General features: G+C 44.5%; 1 protein-coding gene across 1 annotated transcript; it reads left to right on the top strand.

Annotated features, from left to right (window-relative positions):
* Positions 1-4,251: 4,251 nt before the first annotated feature.
* On the top strand, positions 4,252-18,845 carry LOC311247763 (zinc finger protein GLI2-like; the record flags this gene model as incomplete). Its single annotated transcript, XM_084338765.1, has 4 exons — positions 4,252-4,448; positions 13,524-13,724; positions 15,914-15,932; positions 18,742-18,845. Coding segments are annotated over 4 exons (521 nt in total), but the record flags the coding sequence as incomplete, so codon positions are not given.
* Positions 18,846-19,348: the final 503 nt, after the last annotated feature.

The raw sequence follows: 19,348 nt of genomic DNA, 5'->3' as shown, positions 1-19,348 counted from the left end.
GAAATAGTATCAGCATTTCATTTAAAAAAAAAATTATCTTTATTATTGGCCCTATTCACACAGTGGCCATTTTGCCCTTATGCCATGCTCAGGTTGGGATTCCTTTTTAAATGTTTTACATTTAGTCATTTAGCTGACACTTTTATCCAAAGCGACTTACAAGTTCTGTACAACTGATCAGCAGGAAGGGTACAACTCTTTCAGCGTTTCAAAGTAACAATGTCCGTCAAACAGTGTTGAAACTTGGGTGCTATTTTCAAGCTCAGACCCAAATTCTAATATTTGAGAGATTGTAGGGTGGGATTTTAAAGATACACCAAGGTGTGTAGATGCAATGCCTTATCCGTTACAATACTGTAATGTATTAGTTAGGGCTGTCTTAAATACCTCGAAGCTTCGTTCGATGGGCATGGGATTCGAATGAAAATAAAATTCGATTATGTAAAAAATAAATTAAATTTTAAAATTTTAAATTTTTTGCTAAATCAACTCTGCCTCTCTTTGTTAACTACAACAAACAATGCTGTTTGTTATTTAAGATGAGGTCGGACTCGGCACTGACAGATTTGTGTTCATTGTGCTGCTTTTATAAAGCCTCAAATGACGGCTTACAATATTTCATGGAAGCAAAGTGTTTAGTTTGTCTAAGATTTAAAAAGGTTTAAACTTTACAGCACTGACAAAGTTGAATAAAGTGCTGTACAAGTCCCACAACATAATTTTTTTTAATGTAAAAAAAAAAGTTTAATAATTAAAAAGAAAACATTTTTATTTCGAAGCTTCGAATTAAAATCGAATCTCGGCCCCGAAGCTTCGAATTCCAAAAAAAAAATCCAAGGTCAGCCCTAGTATTAGTCAAGGTCAAATGCTTGACGTTTTGGTAACGGAGTGCGATCTCTATCCTATAGGTCATATCTTATGAAGGAATGTTGAATTGACCTGTTGTTAGTACTATTAAATCTGGAGTTAAATGTTTGGTTGAACCCTGCCGTGACAGTTACCATTCAGTCTTGCATCATCAGACCTGCGTTTTAATGCTGTGCCGGTGTTGGAAAAACATCGGGTTGTTTGTATTTCTCAAACCAGTCAAAATGGTGTGTAGGGCAGCACTAAGACCAAGACGCACCTCGCACAATAGCTTCAGAGGGAGAAATGTCTCTTTGTCAAAGCTTTCCATCATGAGAGTGTAGCTTTCTAGCTCGTCGTTTGTCCTAGAGAAATAATCGGCCAATGGGGGCGGCTGGGTAGCGCAGCGGACTAAGCGCCTGCCTACCACCGCAGAGACACTGCATGGTATCGAATCCAGCAGTCAGCGGTACCTCCGGCTTGGTCGGTCGTCCATACTAACACAATTGGCAGTGTTAGCGGGTGGGAAGCCGGCGGGGTGTGTATCCTGGTCGTTGTAAACAGCGACTCCTACAGGTCGGTCGGGGCGCCTGCTCGGCGAGGAAGGGAACTGGGGGGAAGTAGTGTGAGCCTCCCATGCGTTACGCTCCCCCAGTGAGAGTCCTCGCTGTCAGGTGAAAAGAAGTGGCTGGCTGACTCCGCGTGTATCGGAGGAGACATGTGATAGTCTTCAACCCTCCCTAGACCGGCAAGTGGGGGGCAAATGCGTGCAACGACCAGGAAGGGAGGGAAGGGAATTGGCATAACGACTAAATTGGGATGGGAGAAAAATACAGAAAAAGAGGGGAGAAAAAGTAGATACATTTTTTTTATATAATAATCAGCCAATCAGTTTATTTTCCTCCCGTACCTAGTACTGTAAGTTGAGTACATACATGTTTTTAGTATGGGGTAGGGATCAAACACTTGACAGTGTCAGTGCAGCGCTCTTTAGCCACACAGGACCACAGGACCAACGCACACTGTGTGCGTGCTGATCCACACTAGAACCGTCCGATAGAAACCAGAAACCGGACGACTAAGACGTGATGAACCTATGATGTCAGATGGAAAAACCTGGAGTTGATTGGGGGACGGAGGAGGATTTCTTTTTTTCTTGTAACCCACGGAATGTTTGTTTCTCAACCTCCTCGCATGTTACTCATCCATTACTCAGACTGGCTGTGTGTGTGAGGGAGGGCAGTCTCTCTATACCTTACGGACAGCGGTTTAGTGAGTCACCGGCCCGGGGTCACTTCCTCTCGTCAGGCTAACGAACTGGGTGGAGAGGACCCAGTTATCCCCACCACACACACACACACACACACACACACACACGCACACACATACACATACGAGCACGCACACACACACACAGTAGAAGACTCAACAGCAGACATAGAACATGATTTGAATCAGTGATTGAATCTGATTCTGGATCAGCCGAGGACATTCTGAAGAAGGATGACTCCCACGTTAATCACTTGCTGGGATGGAGATATTTTTTTTAACCTTTCTCGGAATTATTGGTATCTGACTGATGCCAGATGCCAGGATCTGGAAGGCTGGAAAATGTGTTGGGGGGACCTCAGTGTTTTAAACGTGAACATTTTTAGATGTTCACCTTGTAAGCTATACTGTTGTCTGTGTTTATAGACAACCTGCAAGGCTTTCAGAGTGGTTTCTGTGCCGTCCAAAAAGCTATTTTCCCCTGGTCAACATAATTACCAAATAGTAATACTGTATTATTACCGTGATGTTAGCTTGACTATACATTTACCAAGAGACCCTATGGTTAAGAAAACCAGATCTAAGTATTAACATCATCAGGCACAACGTAAAGGGAGACTTTGCCATTTAAAGTTATATTAGTTGGTTATTGCTCTTCACTTCACTTCGGACACACTGTGAGGAAAAGATACCAAGATACATGTCTCCCTCAGTTTCCATTTTTCATTCAAATGGAATGTTAACATAGTTAGCATTTCTCATTGAAACCATGGCTAGCTAGGGTTATCTCAATGAGAGCATATTTAATAGAGCACCGTATTTGCACTTTTGCAATTTATTATTTTGTGTCTTTTTTTTTATTCCTCATTTTGTTTGCTCGTTTTGCCGCTAACAATGACCCCGGTCAACTCATTGGCCCGACTGCCGGTATTTCTACTCCTTGTGCTTCTTGCCACACATTAGGGGAAACTATTGGCTGGATATCATGGCAGCAGAATACCAGAAAGAAGCAGTAATAGCAGTAGTAGTAATAGTAGCGTGCCCTTTAAAAGGAGCTGTGCCAGTGCCAGTGGGCAGCAGACATATTTATCTAGTGTTCTGGCCTCGGGGGGAGGGGGGGGGGGGGGCTATAGCACGACTGACAACACCCTCTCTATGTGTTCCTGCAAGCATCAGAGGATGACACGTTTACAGCGCGGCCTAACACAACCGGCGGGCTATCAGAGGAACTTCAAATAAGACTGTTCTTTTGCAGGGAGCTAAGGGGGTTGGGCTGGTTTTAAACATCCGGATGTTCTTTTTATCACAGGCCCTATAATACTTAATATGACAGGCATTTCAGGGTCTGCCCACCCAAACAGACGGGGAGGGTTAGGGTGTCTTCTCGCAGGCCCCACAGTCGTTGAACGTTCTCCCGGTCTCGACTTGTCCGTTGCTCCGGGGCTTTAATATGAGAAGCCAAACAAAAAGGGATCATTATGTATCAGTGGTGGAGGAGGTGGGGAGGGAGGGAGCGCAGCGAGACTGGGTTGAAACCGTGAATGCCTTTGTGTTGTTCGCCCTCGTCTCCAGACCTGTGCTGAGGTTAGCGGCTGAACATAATCCTGGTCTCCAGACCTGTGCTGAGGTTAGCGGCTGAACATAATCCTGGTCTCCAGACCTGTGCTGAGGTTAGCGGCTGAACATAATCCTGGTCTCCAGACCTGTGCTGAGGTTAGCGGCTGAACATAATCCTGGTCTCCAGACCTGTGCTGAGGTTAGCGGCTGAACATAATCCTGGTCTCCAGACCTGTGCTGAGGTTAGCTGCTGAACCCGTGGAGAATAGTCTTCTAGACGGTCGGCGTGTCCTCCAATGAAGATGCTTAGTTGACTAATAATACCGCATCGGTCCGAATATAAGCCGACTCTGATTACAATACGACCCCTTTTTTTCCAAAGCTTTTGAAAACCAAATCTTGTTTTTATAAAGAAAATAATTTTATTTGGAAAATAATAATTGTATTATAATGACACATTGCTTTATTCAATGTAGGCGGTTATTTTTATCATCTTATGGTAAAATCATCTTTTATAATATTTTTTTTTTTTAAAACTCTCTCGCTCTCTCTCTCCCTCCCTCCCTCTCTCTTACCCAGACCTCCAGGGCTGACGGGCAGTCCGGTCATCTCAGACATCTCTCTGATCCGACTCTCCCCCCACGTGACGGGGGACTCTCCGTTCAGCATCCCCCACCCGTACGTCAGCCCCCACATGGAGCACTACCTGCGCTCGGTCCACAGCAGCCCCACCCTCTCCATGATCTCTGCGGCCCGCGGCTTGAGCCCTGCTGAAGGTGAGACCTGCCACCGCACACACACACACACACACACACACACACACACACACACACACACGCAAACACACGCGCACATGCGCACGTGCAAATACACACACACACGCACACACTCACACTCACACGCACACACTCACACACACACGCACTCACACACGCACTCACACACACACGCACTCACACACACACACGCACTCACACACACACACACACACACACACACGCACTCACACACACACACACGCACTCACACACACACACACACGCACTCACACACACACACGCAAACACACACGCACACACACACACGCAAACACACACGCACATGCGCACGTGCAAACACACAGACACACACACACACACACACACACACACACACACACACACACACACACACACACACAACCTTATCGTAGTTGAGACTGAGATTGAGTTGAGACTTAAAGTAAGATCCAAGACCAACTGCAGTCAAGGCAGAGTCCAAGACTGGAACATGTAGAATATTTTCCAAAACTCAGAATAGAATAGTGTGAAACATATTTAAAATGGGGCAGTTGTGGATTTTGGAGCCAGGAACACTGCTTACCTTTTAGTTATTTAATTTGTATACTCTTTATTAATTTAAAATGTGGTGTGTGTGCTATACCTACAGTAGAGAAGAAAGAGGTGCTGGAAAATAAATAAGTAAAAGTGTATTTAGATTTGTTTCTTTGCATAAAGAAAAACACATAACAAACACGTTCCACAGATTCAAGGAGGTTGTATACAATTGATGCATAATAATTTTTTTTGTCATATACCACAGTGGCATACCCTAACCATAACCATAAATAAATGCATGGCAAACAAACATGCATAGACATGGATGGAGTTTAGGACACTCCAATCACCTTGTTGCACACAGTGTAATTAGGAAGGTATTTCTTGGCGTGCCCCTGTGATACAGACCTCCCTCTAGGTGTTTCTACCTGTAGGAGCAGCTGTGCGTGTTCAGTGACTTGTTCAAGCCACTAAGAGTATAGGGTTGGGTACCTTTCACATTTTTAAACGGTACCTTTACCGGTACCGGTACCTGTGAATCGATACCGGTACCCAACGGTACCTTTTTTTCTGTACTTTAGTCTAAAAAAAATGCATCTACCTACCTCAGTTGTAAAAAAAGAAAAAAATATATATATACATATAATATTGCAGCGAGCGTTGTCTGCATCTAGCTTTGTAAAGTGTAACAACTCTTGCGACCGTTTTCGACTTGCCATTGCCCCGACTGCTTTGTTGTTGAATCAAGTAAAATCCTAGGTAAGCGTGTATTGTGTGTGTGAACGTTGATGTTGAACGTGCGGCACACTTCATAGGTTTCGTTTTACGGTAAACGAAACGTTGACGTCATTGGACCTTTTTTAATTTTTTTTACAGTACCGAAATGTGGCACCGGCGGATCTCACGTGAATCGGCACTCGGTGGTACCGACGTGATTCGGTCGGTACCCTTAACCCTTTCACTGCCACACGACAGAAGGTTAGCCCTTTACTATCACACAACCGACGGCGATGCTCCATCATTAGCATCATTAGCTCCGCGGATGCGGAGCTAATGATGCTAATGATGGAGCATCGCCGTCGGTTGTGTGATAGTAAAGGGCTAACCTTCTGTATTGTCACAGTGAAAGGGTTAACCGGCTGTCGTGTGGCAGTGAAAGGGTTAAAAGTACCTGATTCGGTACCCCATCCCTAACTCAACAAAAGAGTCAACAAAGGATGGCCACTCAGCTGTCGCGAGGGATTGAACCTGTTACCCGCTGTGTTACGGGACAGTAGGGCTGTCTTAAATACTTCAAAGCTTCGTTCGATGGGCATGGGATTCGAATATGAAAATAAAATGTAAAAAAAAAAAAAAAAAAAAATTCTTTGCACAATCAACTCTGCCTCTCTTTGTTACCTACAACAAGCAATGCTGTTTGTTATTTAAGACGAGGTCGGACTCGGCACTGACAGATTTGTGTTCATTGTGCTTAGGGGTGGGCAATATGACGATATTATATAAATATCGGGTACAGTTCATTAACGATACACTTTTTAAACGTATCGTGGACATCGTGATGTTTTGCACAAACCCTCATCCATACAGTATATATATGTGTGTGTATTTTTGGCTAAAGTGGATAGAAAACACAGTACTGTGCAAAAGTCTTAGGCACCCAAGAGTTTTTATATAAATTGACTTAGATGTTAATCATTTTCTTTCTGTATTAGTGTGTCAGTAGACTACTCTTTTAAAATGTTTGAAACTTTTCATTTAATTATTTTTGAAAGCATCTTCATGGTTTAATGCAGACATATGTTGCAGGGACTATTATAATCATCATATTTGCCTGACCGTATCCATCAATGGGTTAAATCAAGCATTTTTAAGTGCTTTAGAGGAAATGTCAAAATATTGCAATATATATCGTGTATCGTGATAGAGCCAAAAAATATTGTGATATCATTTAGAGGCCGTATCGCCCAGCCCTAATTGTGCTGCTTTTATAAAGCCTCAAATGACGGCTTACAATATTTCATGAAAGCAAAGTGTTTCGTTTGTCTAAGATTTAAAAAGGTTTAAACTTTACAGCATTGACAAAGTTGAACAAAGTGCTGTACAAGTCCCACAAGATACATTTTTTTTAATAAAAATAAAAAAATATATATAATATTTCTTTTATTTTTTTTTTTATCTCGAAGCTTCGAATTAAAATCGAATCTCGGCCCCGAAGATTCGAATTCCAAAAAGAAATTTGAATGTCAGCCCTACGACGGGACAGTCTCACAAACCGCAAGGCCACTGCACCTTCTCCACATACCGTTGAGACTTAATGCACCACTCGTCCATCTGTACACACTCCTCCGCCACTTTAGCTAAAACCACCGGTCGACACATCATCATACATATTTAATATGCAAACACTCCGCAGCTTCGGTCTGTCCCATGATATATGCTGTGTATATAAACACTGAGAACACAAGCCTGCAAGGACGGGTGGAAAGTATTCCTAATGGCCAGTATTGTGCAGCTGCGCTGACAGGCTCGCAGTACGGAGGTGAGATGAGAGGTGGGGCTATAAGAATTTATGTATCCTGTTCACTATAAACACACACCCACGACGCTCGCACTCTAACACACACACACACACTCTCTCTCTCTCGGTCTCTCCGTCTAAGGAGCGTCATCTCACAGCAAGGAAACACACACACACACACACACACACACACACACACACACACACACACACACACACACACACACACACACACACACACACACGTGCACCCCTCTGTGAATGTGTACTCAGTTACTTCTCTAACGTGCTGTGATAATTAGTCTAACACTTACAATACATTTCCCTGCATCAAAAAGCTTTAATGGGAAAATATTATGGTCTGTGTCTTTTGACGCACGTTCGTGCACGTGACGCACGTGCATATGCGGCGTATCCCCCCGCGTACTCGGGACGGCCTGCTGCTTGCGCCGGCGAAGTGTCCGTGCGCCCGCCGCCCACTTTCCACGCAAACATTCGGGGAGAGAGAGCGAAACCCTGGAAGTGAGTACGGACAGGGCCCCCCAAAAAAAACGATGGAGTCTGCATGACGACAGGCCCGTCCTCGCCTTCCCCCTGTTCAAACAACAGGTTGGAGAAGAGACAAGAGCGGGAGGACAGGAGAGTAGTCGCCTGTGCCCCGGCGCCGATAAATCACTGAGCGCAACTCTGTCGGCAAGTAATGGTTCCCCCCTCCTTTCAGGAGAAGCAATGCGGAAGAGATGCTGTCATTGATAAATTGGCAGGAAGATCATGGCACAGAGCCCTGCTGAACATAAATAAAGTGCACAGGACCGCGGAGCCCAGTGGTGCATCATGCGTACTCCGCAGATAGCGGCGCTATACCTGGATGCCAAACCCGTTGGTTGTTTTGGGTGTTGTCGGCTTTGTTTGTGAGACCCTGAGACTCACAAGGGACTGAGCACATATATAAATACATTGCTGTGGCGCATTATACTGTGAACATTCACCGCTAACACTGAAGGCAAACAGATACATTATTCAACTTTTATTTTGTTGCAAAGTGGAGGTGTAAGAGAATACCGGTACATCTGGTATTCAATACAAACACTACTTAAACACTACTGAAACACGACTGAAACACTACAGAAACGCCACTGAAACACCACTGAAACACCACTGAAACACTACTGAAACACTACTGAAACACGACTGAAACACTACAGAAACGCTACTGAAACACGACTGAAACACGACTGAAACACTACAGAAACACTACTGAAACACGACTGAAACACTACAGAAACACTACTGAAACACTACTGAAACACTACTGGAACACCACTGAAACACTACTGAAACACTACTGAAACACTACTGAAACACTACTGAAACACTACTGGAACACCACTGAAACACTACTGAAACACTACTGAAACACTACTGAAACACTACTGAAACACGACTGAAATACTACTGAAACACGACTGAAACACGACTGAAACACTACTGAAACACTACTGAAACACTACTGGAACACCACTGAAACACTACTGAAACACTACTGAAACACGACTGAAACACTACTGGAACACCACTGAAACACTACTGAAACACTACTGAAACACTACTGAAACACGACTGAACCACTACTGAAACACTACTGAAACACTACTGGAACACCACTGAAACACTACTGAAACACTACTGAAACACTACAGAAACACTACTGAAACACGACTGAAACACTACTGAAACACTACTGGAACACCACTGAAACACTACTGGAACACCACTGAAACACTACTGAAACACTACTGAAACACTACTGAAACACTACTGAAACACGACTGAAACACTACTGAAACACTACTGAAACACGACTGAAACACTACTGAAACACGACTGAAACACGACTGAAACACTACTGAAACACGACTGAAACACTACAGAAACACTACTGAAACACGACTGAAACACGACTGAAACACGACTGAAACACTACAGAAACACTACTAAAACACCACTGAAACACGACTGAAACACTACAGAAACACTACTGAAACACGACTGAAACGCTACTGAAACACTATTGGTTCCGCTACTGAAACACTAATCTCCTATTGGGTGACTCATCCGCCAGTCTACTAGCCTCACTATGAACCAGGAAGTGGTGCCTTTATAATTCCTCTCTACCAGCTGAAATCCCAGTGTGTTTCACTGGGTTCATCACACTGGGACCAGTAAGGTCTGGGAACTTTTTCTTACCTCTAGTCTAGTAGTGTAGGCTGTTTCAGTGTGTCCACACACACACACACACACACACACACACACACACACACACACACACACACACACACACACACACACACACGCGCGCGCGCGCGCACACGCACACACACCTACACACACACATTCACACAAAATGCTTGCGTCTAGAGGTGGTAACTGGATCTGTCAGCTGTGGAGGAAACCAAAGGAGCTGCTCCGGGCCGCGGCTGCAGCACAAACACTCTGCCTGTTCTGTGTTCCTGCAGCCACGGCCTAATTGGTACTGATGGGTCCAGTTTAGCGTTGTGTTCTGTCTGCTGTGTAGTGTGTAGTGTGCGTGCTTGCATTTGTGTGTGCATGCGTGTGTGTCTTTACAGGGCACAGGTATTAACATGTTTTCATCTTTTATCTGAATATATTACCACATTGTGAACGCAGAGCTCTACACTCTGTACAATTACATTTACAGATTACAACCTTTATGTAATGGTTAATATTTGGATAAAAGGTCATTTACTGTATTTTTATGGCATTTACACTTAAAGTAGAAAAACCTGTAGAGTAGAAAAAATCTGTAAAATAATACAGTGAATTTCCCGTGAAAAAACATAATTATGGATGGCACTATGGATTGTCTTTTAGGACTGTGTGTGTGGATGGGTTAGTGCCGTGGTTAAGGTCAGGGTTAAAGTTGTCTGGTCTCCCCGGCTGTAGTACGCTTCCCTCTGCTCTCTTCACATCACAGCCGGGGCAAATTGACATAGACTGAACTCAACTTTTGATCTCCCAGGCGACGTTGTGTGTGACTGTGTAATTTAATTTCACTTACTCAGAAGAAGCATTTTATATCGCCTGAACATAAAATCCGGGGCAATTTTATTATTTGTCAAAAACGCTTCCAACTTCTCGAAACCTCAATGGAGAGCCTGTCTGTTTACCGGGCGCCGCCGTGATGAATCGAAACCTCAATGGAGAGCCTGTCTGTTTACCGGGCGCCGCCGTGATGAATCGAATGCGACTTGGGGAGTGAAAATAAAGAATTTTTGCATTCATCAAGATGTCAGCCCCCCCCCCCCTCCCCCCGGTAGACACACAGGCTCTCCATTGACATTTTTCAATAACTCTGAGGAAAGAGTTTGACTTACTTTTATGTTGAGGTGATATAAAATGCTTCTGAGTAAGTCAAATGAAATTACAAGATCAAAAGTTCATTTCTGTCTGCGTTCATTTACTCGGCTGTGATATGAAGCAAGCAAAGCAAAGCGTACATATACAGCTGGGAACCTGTGTGTGTGTGTGTGTGTGTGTGTGTGTGTGTGTGTGTGTGTGTGTGTGTGTGTGTGTGTGTGTGTGTGTGTGTGTGTGTGTGTGTGTGTGTGTGTGTGTGTGTGTGTGTGTGTGTGTGTGTGTGTGTGTGTGTGTGTGTGTGTGTGTGTGTGTGTGTGTGTGTGTGTGTGTGTGTGTGTGTGTGTGTGTGTGTGTGTGTGTGTGTGTGTGTGTGTGTGTGTGTGTGTGTGTGTGTGTGTGTGTGTGTGTGTGTGTGTGTGTGTGTGTGTGTGTGTGTGTGTGTGTGCACATATATCCTGTCCACATGTATACACAATGCATACTGTATACAAATTCACTCTGTCACAATAAATGTATGCACAGGACAGGAGAAAGTGCAGAAATGTGGCATTTTATCCCTCCTTCCCTCCCATCCTCTCTCTCTCTCTCTCTTTCTTTCTCTCCACTACCCAAGTAGTCCGGCAGCGTAGTGTTTAGTGTCGTGTCGTCCTTTGGATGAGATGTTAAACCGACTGAATTTGATCGTTAAAGAACCCAGGGTGTGTATCGTAAAGAGTAGGTGGTTCCCTGACGTTCCTGGCCAAATTCCCAATCAGGTCTCTGACATCAATGCCACCTAATCATTTCTCCACCCCTTAATTGGCTGACATCAATCCCTGTCTCCTGAGCCATTCAGCCATTGTGTGTAGTGTGATGTGTGCCTGGTGTCAGTGTATGGCAGCCATTGAGCCTGCGTAGCCCAAGGTTGGGGCGCTACACAGTGGTGGTGAAGGAGGCAATTTCCACCCTAAAAAGCGCTTTGAGTGTCTAGAAAAGCGCTATATAAATGCAATGATCATTCATTAATTCATTCTCTCTCTCTCTTTCTCTCTCTCTCCCGCCTCTTCTTGCTTGACGCTCCAGGGACCTCCTCCTTTCGTACCCCAGCGAACCTCAAAGACCTCAGACGTCTTTTATCAAAAGCCTCATGCTTGCAGGCATGCACGGTACCACGGGACACATCTTAAGACATGTGAAGCATCTCCTCGGTTAAAGCCCCATTGTCTGTCTGTCTGTCAGTTCTGTCTGTCCTTCTCACAGAACACGTGTCTCGATGGCTCACTGTCTCTCTGTACAGCAGATCTCTGCAATCAAGCAGTCGTCGAAATGTGTACAATTTTGTCTTGGACCCCAATAGAGCATATTATGAGTTAGAGCAATAGATACAAAGACAAAGCAGGAGGGAAACAAACCTATTATTATTATTATTATTATTATTATTATTATTATTATTATTATTATTATTATTATTATTATTATTATTATTATTATTATTATTATTATTATTATTATTATTATTATTATTATTATTATTATTATTATTATTATTATTATTATTATTATTGTGATTATTGATGGAATCCTTATTTCACCAGCAGTCCAAACAGGGTGTGAAAAGCTTATTCTTTTTCATGAACTGGTCACAGTGGATTCAGAAATTATTCAACAGCCAGTTTAATTCATTGGACTCTAAAGCGCATTTTGAACAACAACAACAACAACAACAACAACACCAACAACAACAACAACAACAACAACAACAACCACCACAACCGCAACGCTGGTGATGTGCTCTTTTCCAACCTGCTATACACTGGTCATGCAGTCACACACCCACACCCGGGATCTGCTCACTCAGTAGCTACAACCACCGTCTTCCGCAGGTGAACACTGAGCAGCTCAGCTGGAGCAAGCTCGATGGTCAAGTCAAGTACCTTGCTCAAGGATATACTTCAACAGTGGTTGTTGAGAGAGAGGGGAAGGCATGACTCATTACTAACCTCCCTCACTCAGATCATCCCTTCCCGGAGTTAAACCGACAACCTTCCGGTCACATGCCACTTTTCTTTTTTTTTGTATTATCTTTTTCCCCCCTCCTTTTCTCCCATCCCAATGTTAGTCGTTATGCCAATTCCCAATCCCCCTCCTGGTCGTTGCGCACTCTACCCCCTACCGTCGGTCCGGGAGGGCGGAGACTATCACAAGTATCATATGCTTCCTCCGACACATGTGTACCCAGCCCACCGCTTCTTTTCACCTGGCAGCGTGGACTCTCACTGGGAGAGTGTAACGTGTGGAAGGGTCACACTACCTCCCTCCAGATCCTTCCCTCGCCGTGCAGGCGCCCCGACCGAACTGTAGGAGTCGCTGTTTTTACAACGACCAGGACCCACCCTCGCCGGGTTTCCCACCTGCTGACACTGCCAATTGTGTCAGTAATATGGACGGCCGACCAAGCCGGAGGCACCGCGGCAGCTGGATTCGATCCCACTGGCTCTGTGGTGGTATACAGACGCTTAGTCCGCTGCGCTACCCCCGGCCGCCCCACATGCCACTTTCTGAACCCAGCGAACTGAACCCGAGAGAGGGACGTTGAAAAGCCACAGGTGTCCTGTAATAACTGACTCTACTCTGTTCTCTCTCTCTCCCTCTTGTTGCAGTGACCCACGAGCACCTGAAAGAGCGCGCCCTGTTCGGCCTCCCCCCACCCCCGCCGGGGGCCAACCCCGTGGAGTACTACCACCTCATGGCCAGCGCCAGCCAGCGCAGCCCCTACGGCGACCTGCTGATGCAGAGCGGAGCGGCGGCTGCCGCGGCGGCGGCAGCGATGCACCTGCCGGACTACATCAGCCCTGTGGACGGTGAGGACTCTTTTAATTCGAATTCAAATTTTTTTTATAAATCTTTTTATTTTTTTTTTATTTTTTTTTAAATATTTTTTTCTATTAATTCTGTTTAAACCAATGGGTTTTTTTTTTCACAGTTGCAGATAAAGATTAGGCTACACTAATATTATAGTATTAAAAGAAACTGATGAGTTATATTCATTAAAGAAAGTTGATTTAATTGATTTAGTTGGGCTGGGGCTTTGCCCTGGGCTGGGTCTGGGACTGGAAAGTTTATTTAATAAAAATGTATTAAATTTTTTTGACAGGCAAGGGGTGGTTTGGAGGGGGTCAGGCACGAACCCCTCCATGGCAGACTTTTTTTTAAATGTAATGAACCTGTACGTGCAATTTCCTGCAATATAGAGCCTTCAATCTTGACCAATAAAGCTGCTCTTTTCACTAAAAAACTCAGTTTATATTGCAGTATGATAGCCAATTACTATAATAATAATAATATATTATACTGTATATACACTGTATATTGATTTTTCGCTCATTCATTTTTATTAAATCAATCTCCTTTCAAATAGGCCAAGTTTTTAATAAGAAAGAGAAAAAAGATATATTTCCATTACCTGTAAATCTTGTGTCTCTTTCTCTCCTTCTCTGCCTCCTCCCTGAGTCTGCAGTGCACAATCATGACATCGATATAAAAAAAAAAAAAAAAAAAATGGAGGCCCCTCGTCACTATAGGCCCACGGGCCGCGGCCGTCGTTAATCCGGCCCTGCTCGTCTGCCATATAGATAGCGATAGCGTTAACGTTTGGAAATGAAGTCAACATCATCCAGCTGAGCTCACACCACATATCTAGATAACGTTAGCTAGCGGCTAGCACTAAAGCTAACGCCAACCAGATAGGGAAACGTTATTATTATTTATTCGAGGAAACCGTATGACCAGATCGCAATTCGGGACCGTGAAACACTTTTATGTATTGCGTGGTAGAACCGTAGAAGTTCTACTACCACTCAATAGTAACTTATGTCTAACATAATCCTTTTATTTGAACAACTTACTGGAAAAGCCTGCCTGCCACCAATATTATGACACACTCTGTGGGCTTTGATATTTACACTGACTCGTGCAGCCAGACTGCAGCGCTGTGAGGCAGTGAGCCAAGGTCTACGCGCTGGAGATGGGAGGAACTGGATCAAACCATAATGGGGCAGGGGGGGGGGGGTTCGCAATCTTTGGAAACTTAAAAACGTGTTATTAAGTGTCATTGCGTATTATTAATTTGATTGAAATTACGTAGTTATGGGCTTATGGTTAGATTTATATATTGGGGGGGGGTATATCATATTTTTCATATGATCAAAAAGTGGTGGAGCAAGATCATATCCTTGCTCCCCCAAGTTCAATAGTCATAGAGCAGCCGCTCCCGGTGCTCTTAGGGCCAGGCGGCTATGTATATATATATATATATATATATATATAAAAATATATTTTTTATAAAAAAAATTATTATTAAAAACGAAGGTTCGAACGTTCGTTCGAAAAACCCTGACAAAGTTCGAATCCCAAAAACAGGCTTCGGGGACAGCCTTAGCGTGAACACACATTGAATGGTTGAATGGGATCAGCCGTCTCCTTGTTTATGACCATTTAAACAGGTTGTTTACCTCGGATGTCACAATCATCTGCAATTTGTTGCATTGTTAACTAGCTAACGTTTCATGTATTGGTTGATGTACTGTATATTTATTCAGATACATTGTATATTTAGACATTTAAATAAAGGCTTCAATAGAACTGCCACCAAAGTCTGGCACCAAGCAGAGCATAGAGCGCTGGTATTCTGACACAATGACCCTTCCTTCTTCTATAATTTCCTTGGATTCCTAGTTTCGTGGTTCCCCCACTTCCTGGATGTTTTATTCAAGTGTTTCAACATAATCACTGATATCACTGCTGTTTGAAGTGAATTTTCTTTTGTGTACCGTACACCTAGCTAGCACTGCATTCTACCAGAAAAAATTATTTTTTTAATATATTTATCCAATCTTTATATGCAAATTTTATCGTTGTCTATTCCTGTAAAGTTCGGTCATTTTGTCACCGACCCGCCTTGCCATCTTGGGGGGCGTGTGCACATCAATTCCATCCAATTAAATAATGCACACTTCCTATAACATAACGATGTCTTCCCATTGGTTCTCAGCGACGGAGCAAATGCTAAGGTCAACGTCTCTCTCCATTCCGGTCGTTATATCTTTTGGTTAATGGTGCAAATCAAGTCCTTCCAAGAATCCTGCCAGAATAGCGGCTGTCTGATTTTGAAACGTAAAGTTCCAGAATCGAAACACACTCTGAATACTGTTTCACAGGGACTTTAAATCATGATGTATTCCTCTTTATCGGTATTCATGGCTTTACATTTGTTAATGTTTGTAGAACCACATACACTGTCAGTTTAATTAAAAGCATGAGAATCCGGAGAACTGGGAAGTAGATGGTTCTCACACAATAGCAGCGATCCCGCATGTCAGCGTGCAGTATTTGTAACAGCCGTGCTTAATTGCCCCGTTGCCCTTTGTGCCTGACAGCAGTTATGTCGATGCTACACTTCTCAGACCTGCCTTTTCCTCTCCTTGTGGCTTTCGTGTGGAAGGATAACCCACATCAAAGCAGAAGGAGCTTTTTTTTTATAAAAAGAGCGCGACTTGTAGTGAGGTGGGAAGAGGGGGGGGGGGGGGGGGGGGGTTGGGGGGGCGTATATAAACACTGAAAACCCTGGGGCAAGGGGCCTGTAAAACGTGCATGTTCCCCCAGCATGCAGGCCTCTCATTCACACCATATTTCAGGTGTGTTGTACTATTATTATGAGTAACATCCTACAAAACAAATCCAGGGCTAGCCTTAAAAGGCCAGTGTGTGTGTGTGTGTGTGTGTGTGTGTGTGTGTGTGTGTGTGTGTGTGTGTGTGTGTGTGTGTGTGTGTGTGTGTGTGTGTGTGTGTGTGTGTGTGTGTGTGTGTGTGTGTGTGTGTGTGTGTGTGTGTGTGTGTGTGTGTGTGTGTGTGTGTGTGTGTGTGTGTGTGTGTGTGTGTGTGTGTGTGTGTGTGCACATATACCCTGTCCACATGTATACACAATGCATACTGTATACAAATTCACTCTGTCACAATAAATGTATGCACAGGACAGGAGAAAGTGCAGAAATGTGGCATTTTCTCCCTCCTTCCCTCCCATCCTCTCTCTCTCTCTCTTTCTTTCTCTCCACTACCCAAGTAGTCCGGCAGCGTAGTGTTTAGTGTCGTGTCGTCCTTTGGATGAGATGTTAAACCGACTGAATTTGATCGTTAAAGAACCCAGGGTGTGTATCGTAAAGAGTAGGTGAGTGAGTGAGTGAGTGAGTGAGTGAGTGAGTGAGTGAGTGAGTGAGTGAGTGAGTGAGTGAGTGAGTGAGTGAGTGAGTGAGTATTTGATTTGATTTTTATAAAAACTTGATTTTTTACTAAAACTACACAAGATGCAACAAAACGTTCAAAATTAAAAATACCCTACAAAAAAAAAAAAAAAAAAAAAAACACAAACAAAACAAAACACACAAAAACAAAAAAAATCAATTAGGGACAATGATGCTGAAACTGAACCAAATTGTCACTTGAAATTTTCCCCCACAGGGAAAAAAGAAACCCAAACGATCCAAAGTTCTGGGCGTATCAGAGAGAGAGACACCGGAGAGGCACTGTAGAAACCGTTGTCCTGAGAAGAGCGTCTCTAGCTTCACCTTTCCCCGTGTGGTACAACACATCAGGCCTTTGTGCGTGTCCGACAGACTCCAGTCAAAGCTTATCCCGTGGATAAACAGGGCCGCCCTGTCAGCTGACCATCCTCCTTCAGCCTCATCACATTTGCTCCTGCCGTCCACCAGTTTTATATCACATGGCATCGATGATGTCGGGGGCCGAAAACAGAGCAGGGGGATCGAGATGCACTCTGGACCGACATCCTCATCAGACAGTATGTTACCCTTGCCTCCCCGTCCGAGGCCGCCTTTTCCTCCCTGGTTCAGATGCCGCTCCAACATCACCTCCCACTCCCCCGTGCGGAGACTGGCAGCCCTCAGTGACTTCCCATCGAGCAGTCTGATTCGAGAGCTCAAAGCCCTAATGAAACCCATTCCGAACATCGGGTAGAAATTAACCAGCAAAGTCCGCTTTACCATCACCCTCCAAGGCTGAATCAGGAAACCGTTTATTTCGGCGTAGAACGTGATGAGCCCCACAGTCATACCTTCCAACCCTTGAGCAAGGTACCGGTGCCGGTAACATAAAAAGACGGCAGAGACAACATCCCCCATGACGACTCTGATGAAAATTCTGCCGAAGGAGCAATGCGTGGCCTCCCCATCGGGCATGAAAACGATACGCCCCGCTCCTGCCTCTGAATCCTCCATAGTCCCAGTCTTTATAAAATTCCACAAAAGTATAAGAGTACATGAGATGAACAAAAAAAGTCTCAGCCTCCCTGCCCCGGTATCGGGACACCTTGAAATGTCCAGCCCTAAGTGACACCACACCAGTCCCTTCAATAAAAAAACTCTCATTTAGAAATAAAAAAGGTAAAACAAAAAAAAAACAAAAAAAACAAACAAAACTACACCGATTCCACTCCAGCCTCCACCACACTGGGGCCCTGCAGCACCTTCTGCACAATCTTTCTCATCCTGTATACATCTGTGTCAACAAAACGACCATCTCCTTTAAACCTCATATGTTCCTTTGCTGCCAAAACAAACAAATCTTTATCCGGAAAAAAATCTTTCACCTCTACACTCTTCCTGTTCTTTGTCAACTTTAAAAATAGTTTCATTGCATCTAGTGAATAGGAAAAACCATTGCTCTCATAGTCATCATCATCAACACACATCTCCGCCCATGAAGCCCCCTGTGTACTCTGCGTACTGCTAAGTTCTTCCGTCCCACCTGTCTTCTTAGCTTGAGAGCTCGACAACCCAACTACTTCAATCTTTCTCTTCTGCCTAGCAACCCCCACCCCGCCGTCCCCCTCTCCCATGTCAATATCCTCTACTTCCTCCACCCTGACCCCCTCAACAGCTACAGCTACCCCAGGTACACTCCCCACATCTGTAACCCTTCCCGCCACGACCCCCCCCCCCCCCCCCACATTTTCATCCCCATCACCTTCCCTTCGTATTACAACAGGTCCACTCGCCACCTCCGTAATCCTTCCCACCACGACCCCCCCCCTCCCCACATTTTCATCCCCACCATCTTCTCTTTGTATTACAACAGGGCCACTTGTCCCCTCTGCAATCCTTCCCACCACGACCCCCCCCCCCCCCCCATATCTTCATCCCCACCAACTGTCCCTCGTACGTCAACAAGTGCACTCCTCACCTGGCTATTTAACGCGTCCCGGCTGACACAAGCTCCTTCCACCCCCCCCCCTTCCATCTCCACCATTCTTTCCCTGTACCGCAATCTCAGCCGTACCTACTCCTTCCATTTCCCTATCACTTCTATCTGTTACGATAACCTTCTCAGAACTCTCCCTACTAAACCCTCTTCCCCTGTCCCAACCCCTCGATTCATACCCCAAGCTGCTCCTCCTTTCTTCATTGCACTCTCC

This window comes from Notolepis coatsorum (genome assembly GCF_963971535.1).
Source record: "Notolepis coatsorum genome assembly, contig: SCAFFOLD_2973, whole genome shotgun sequence".
NCBI classification, from domain to species: Eukaryota; Metazoa; Chordata; class Actinopteri; order Aulopiformes; family Paralepididae; genus Notolepis; species Notolepis coatsorum.
This window is presented reverse-complemented; position numbering and strand designations above follow the sequence as displayed.